We start from the raw sequence: 5,265 nt of genomic DNA on the forward strand, positions 1-5,265 counted from the left end.
AATTTGACTTCCATTTTATAACAGTCAAATAACTAAAAATAGCTAATGAATAAAAATTAAAATCTATCAGAGAAGTTAGAAAATATGCAGATAATCTCTAACATGCATAAGGACTTTATAGTCAGACTGTATACTTAACTGCCACTTGTCATTCATTCTACTGTATATAATTTCAAAATAAAAATACCAAAAATATATATATTTTTATAAATAATAAATTTTTGATGATATTATATACATCATTAAAAATTCATTNGCATGTGTTCGAATCGGTCTTTTAAAACCTCCGAACTCCCTCTGGTGGCGATCGGACGAAGTGCGAAATTGGTCGCCACATATCTATACTAATACAGTAGACCCCCTATAACGCTTAGGGCGCGTTTGGAAATTGTAACCGGTGTTACCGGTAACTGCCGGTAGTTACCAAGGCGTTTAGAAAATGTGACCTAAATAACCAACCGCGTTTAAAAATCACGGTTATGACGTCACCGGTTGTCCTGCGGTACTTACCAAAGTTACCCAGGTGTCGAAGCGGTTTTAGCGGTTATATTAAATTACAAAATGGCGGATACAGTGTATCGTTGTGGAGATTGCGGTCGAGAATTTAAAAGTATGGATGAAATAAAACAGCATTTTGCTTCGGAACATGTTCAAAAGCCAATTTCGTCCCAAAATTCAGCTTTAACGGATGGGGCAGACGGACAGCATGGTCGTTGGCCAGCAAATGCTGTGAAGTTACTGATATCACAATATAAAGAACATGAAAATAAATTTTCCGATATTTGTTGGCCAAGCAAGAAGGTATGTAAATATTTATTTATTCTTTTTCGAGTAGTTAAAGGAATTACTTATTTATTAGAAGTCCTCACTCATAACGTCTAACATATTGTTTAACAATTATTCCATATANGTGTCTGGCAAATTATCTTAATCTTAGAAGTACAAAATATTTTACATTTCATTTTTATATGTTTACATGAAAACGTGATTTTTTTATGTGACAATGCTTCTGCAATATCATCACTAAGCATGCCGACTAATAATTGTTCAATTTGATTAAGTAGTGAAAAAGAAAATTATTTGGGTATGTGAATCTGTTTTTTGTTTTAAGGTTAATCAACTGTGTCGCAGGTTGATAACTTTCATCTTTGGCGAATGCCTTAATACAAACTTCACAACATGTAAAATTTTAAATTTTTTTGCAATAAAGCCAGCAACATAATATGTTATGCATTCTATATATCTGCAGATGTATAATCATGACCAATTATCTCTTACACTCCTAAATACCTCTTTCAATATGTCCAATCCAATTTCTCTTTTAATTTTTTCAAGTGGGTAAGATCCTCTTTGGATTTCTTTACGAATATTTTTTTTTCCTTTATAATGAACTCTCGGTTTCTCATGAAATGGAATTTGGCAAATACCAGATCTTGGTGGTTTTAATACAAAATGTAATGATGACAATATATGTACCGGTACAGTATATATATAGTATAGTTCAATACATAGATAATATATATCATTATATAGTTGTAAGAATGTTGGAAAATCAGGATGTTTATTTTGACATCCAGTTCTTCTAATTGTCCGAAAAAAACCGCTGTAATAAAAAATATTTGATTACAATTTTTATATATTGCTGTAGAAAAAAATGCAGCAATTAGAAGTATATTTTAGATTATCGGTTGGTTAAATAGTTTAAAACTACAATAAAGTTAATTAAAAGATTTTTTCGAAGTGCTTTGCTGATTTTTTTTAACTCTTTCCGCCCTGTGGGCACTAAGAGGGTCTCTTTAGCAAGAGAGGCTCTTTCGGCCAGAACCACAATAGGGCAGTCGGGTGGTGAAGGACGGGGACCGACATATCCGGACAGACCACCCAGTGGCGTAGCGTAGTGGGGGCGGCCCGCACCAGGAGGCACTTTTTAGGGGGCGGCAAAATTTCACAATAAATAATAATATCTTGTAAAAATTTGAACTATTTCATTTCATATTTTCGTCGCACCTACGATTCGGACCGACTGAAATGAGCACGGAACAGTGTTACCATCCGGACAGTCCGGGAATCGACTCACCGTCCGGGTGAACTATTAATTCTGTCCGGGAATATCGTGCGCGACCTGTCGACCTCTTTTTTTGCTTGTACGATTCATTCATATTCATATACACCTCCAATATCCATTAGAGCTAAGTCATCTAGGTTACTTACGTTACTCCTACCTGATTTAGAACTGGCACGCACTGCACATTATTCTTCGCATTGCAAAATGACATACGCATGCGTCAGGAACTTCTGTTCGAACAAACCTCACCTGCCGTTCGTGTCAGCGATTTTAAAAAGATGGCAACACTAGCACGGAATTTTTCATTACTTATTCTGTGACAAAACTGAATTTTAGTCTTCTAAATTCAGATACCTAAATAAGGAGACAACGAAATTTTCCTTTGCCCCGGGCGGCTGATACCTACGCTACGCTACTGAGACCACCCCCGAAAAATATCTGGTGATTTTTCGACCCGTTCGGATTCTATCCCGGGTCCCCCAGAGCGGTAGGCTGCCACATTGACCGCTCGGCCATCCAGCCGAAGGATGGCCGGATGGTAAGGAACGGGGCTTGACATATCCCGAGGTAGCCTATCCCGTTGTCCCTAAGCACAGCTTCGGGACGCCGAAATGCCCCGTTTTCAGAAAGAGAACAACCAACGGTAACAATTTTGAAAAAAAGGCGCGAAAAAAAAATAATAGCAATATGTCTCACACATATGTAAGTCGGTCAGAAGCCTGGTAGTTCGCTTGCTCCTCGGTTGCGGGTACATGTAGACCAGGGGTGGCCAACAGTTTTTGCCCCGTGGCCGGATTGGAAAGAAAACTTTTTCCACGGGACAAACCAGAGGCTGCTTAGGAAGATTTTGAGGTGGTGCGAGATCTTATTGTGGTGTCACCCCCTAGAAACCGAATTGTAGTTAAAAATTACAGATACATTTTTCACATTATCATGCTTTATCAACACTCTACTCTGTACTTAGGAGATTTTTAATGGAGGGTTAACTCTAAACACACAATGAGTTGACTTTTTTTTAGGCGTCAGAATTTTTTATCGAGCTATTCGGACTTCACAACCAAATATTGAAAGATTGATCGCGGGTCACATAAATTTATTAGACGGGCCGTATGTTGGTCATGCCTGGTCTAGGGTCCATTCACATCGTTTATTCGATAAGCCAATAAAAACCGTAGACTACTCTAAATGCAGTTTTAATATNTGTCCCCAAATGATAGAGCCATTTTAAAGTAGTGACATAATAGAAATAGTAAGCAAAACTTAATATGATAAACCAATAATCAATCCTCTATGTAATAATTTTATTAAAAAATATTAAAATGAAGATATAAACCAATCTTGATAATGTTGTACAGGATATACTTGCCCTATAATGATATTCATTTTTACTTCAGCATTTAAATTGCAATTGTTATGAAAAATAGTACACTGGGTGGTATAAAATATAAAATAATAGAGTGAATTTATGTAAGAATGAAAAGTAATGAAAATAGTCATTCTTAAAATATAAATATTTAATTATTAAATTCTGTGTTAATATTAGGAGCTAAAATTTAACACAGAAACCAAAATGAAAAAAATTATAACTGACCTAAAATTTATATCTTTCAGGTGTGGAGTTTAATTTCAAAAACAATGAATGAAAATAATTACCTTGTCACAGGTAATCAATGTGACGAAAAATGGAGGAATTTAAAAAAAACGTATAAGAAAATTAAAGATGGGAATAAACAAACTGGCCGAGGAAGAAGCCAATGGGAATTTTTTTCCATGATGGACGAGATTCTCGGACAGCGGCCAGATATTGAGCCACCTGCTATTTTTGAGAGTTCCTCTTCAACTGTACAGGTTTTGAGTAAGTGATTTGTCTGCATTATACAAGTGATTTGTCTGAATGTCATATTACAATATATAATTATCTTTATGTAGACATAGTGGAAAGCAATTCAGAAGATCCAGGAAACATTGGGATTGGGGGGATTGAGTCAAAATCATCAGCTGTCTCTTCTCTTCCCAAATTCCCACAAAAACGTAAGCGCAAACCAGAATGGTTTGAGGAATATAAAGAACTGAAGGAAAAATCCAGAGAAGAAAGAAGACAGCGACATGCCGAATTATTAGAATTAAGGAGAAAACAGCATGAAGACAACATGGAATTCCGCAAAGACCTATTAGGTGTCTTAAAGAGTTTGGTTGAAAAATAAAAATTCTATTAAATGTTAACAAAACCTCTCTTTGCACTATGCTTTAAACACAAAAAATTTTTCACCAATTAGATAAGATTCATTTAAAAGAACAGTGGCAATGTATGTATTATTCAAGGCAGCCAACAACAACATTGTTTTATAATTTTTTATTTCAGATTATTAAAAAGTAATTAACAGTAACAAATCAGAATAATCAAATACCAAAATAACAACAACAATATACATCAATAATAACAATAAACATCAATACTGTATGTTGTAAACAGATTTTTACAACATTTGCATTAATATATTTCTTTTATTCTGTGCTCGAGCACATGTACTACTTGAATCTGGTATGGATTCACTAGGGGTGTCATTTTCAATTACAGTTTCATCCTGTAAATCTCCATCATAAAATAAACAAATATTATGTAACACACAGCAGGCCATAATAAACACTGGTATGAGATAAGGGTTGCCCATATCCACGTATCTCAAACGTCTGAAACGTCCTTTCAATAAACCAAAGGCACGTTCCATTGTGTTCCTTGTTCTACTGTGTTTGAGATTAAAATTTAGCTGCTGTGGACTTAAATGTCCGTTATCTCTAAATGGCGTTATTAACTGTTCTTGTAGGGGATATGCAGAGTCACCTAAAAGATGGTATTTTGGTGGAAACATCGTACTCAAACTTCTCCCCAATTTAGAACGTTGAAACACACGAGCATCATGGACACTTCCAACTTCTCCTGCATAGCAGTCTATGAACCTGCACCTAATGATATAGTTAAGTCAATGAAATTAACTTTAAAATCTAAATTTAAACTGAAACAAAAGGAATGATTTACAAACCTAGAATCCACTACAGCTTGGAGTAAGACTGAATGGAAACCTTTTCTGTTTATATATGATTCTGGATGATTTGTTGGTGCCTTGATTGGTATGTGTGATCCATCAATGCAGCCAATCACACCAGGAAATCCACATGCTTTTTTGAACGAAGAAGCATTA

At 35.4% G+C, this 5,265-nt stretch overlaps 2 protein-coding genes across 2 annotated transcripts; one reads left to right on the forward strand and one right to left on the reverse strand.

Annotated features, from left to right (window-relative positions):
• The first annotated feature begins 3,272 nt into the window (after positions 1-3,272).
• LOC111614077 lies at positions 3,273-4,312 on the forward strand. The gene is made up of 2 exons (XM_023355456.1): positions 3,273-3,920; positions 3,995-4,312. Exons 1-2 carry the CDS (start codon positions 3,701-3,703, stop codon positions 4,267-4,269), a joined length of 495 nt encoding a protein of 164 aa, XP_023211224.1. The 5' UTR covers positions 3,273-3,700; the 3' UTR covers positions 4,270-4,312.
• A 196-nt stretch (positions 4,313-4,508) lies between these two features.
• Positions 4,509-5,264, reverse strand: LOC111614079 (putative nuclease HARBI1; the record flags this gene model as incomplete). The annotated part of the gene is made up of 2 exons (XM_023355458.1): positions 4,509-5,029; positions 5,107-5,264. Coding segments are annotated over 2 exons (645 nt in total), but the record flags the coding sequence as incomplete, so codon positions are not given.
• Position 5,265: the final 1 nt, after the last annotated feature.

Source organism: Centruroides sculpturatus, unplaced genomic scaffold (genome assembly GCF_000671375.1).
Source record: "Centruroides sculpturatus isolate CEXI.00-Female unplaced genomic scaffold, Cexi_2.0 scaffold2063, whole genome shotgun sequence".
NCBI classification, from domain to species: domain Eukaryota; kingdom Metazoa; phylum Arthropoda; class Arachnida; order Scorpiones; family Buthidae; genus Centruroides; species Centruroides sculpturatus.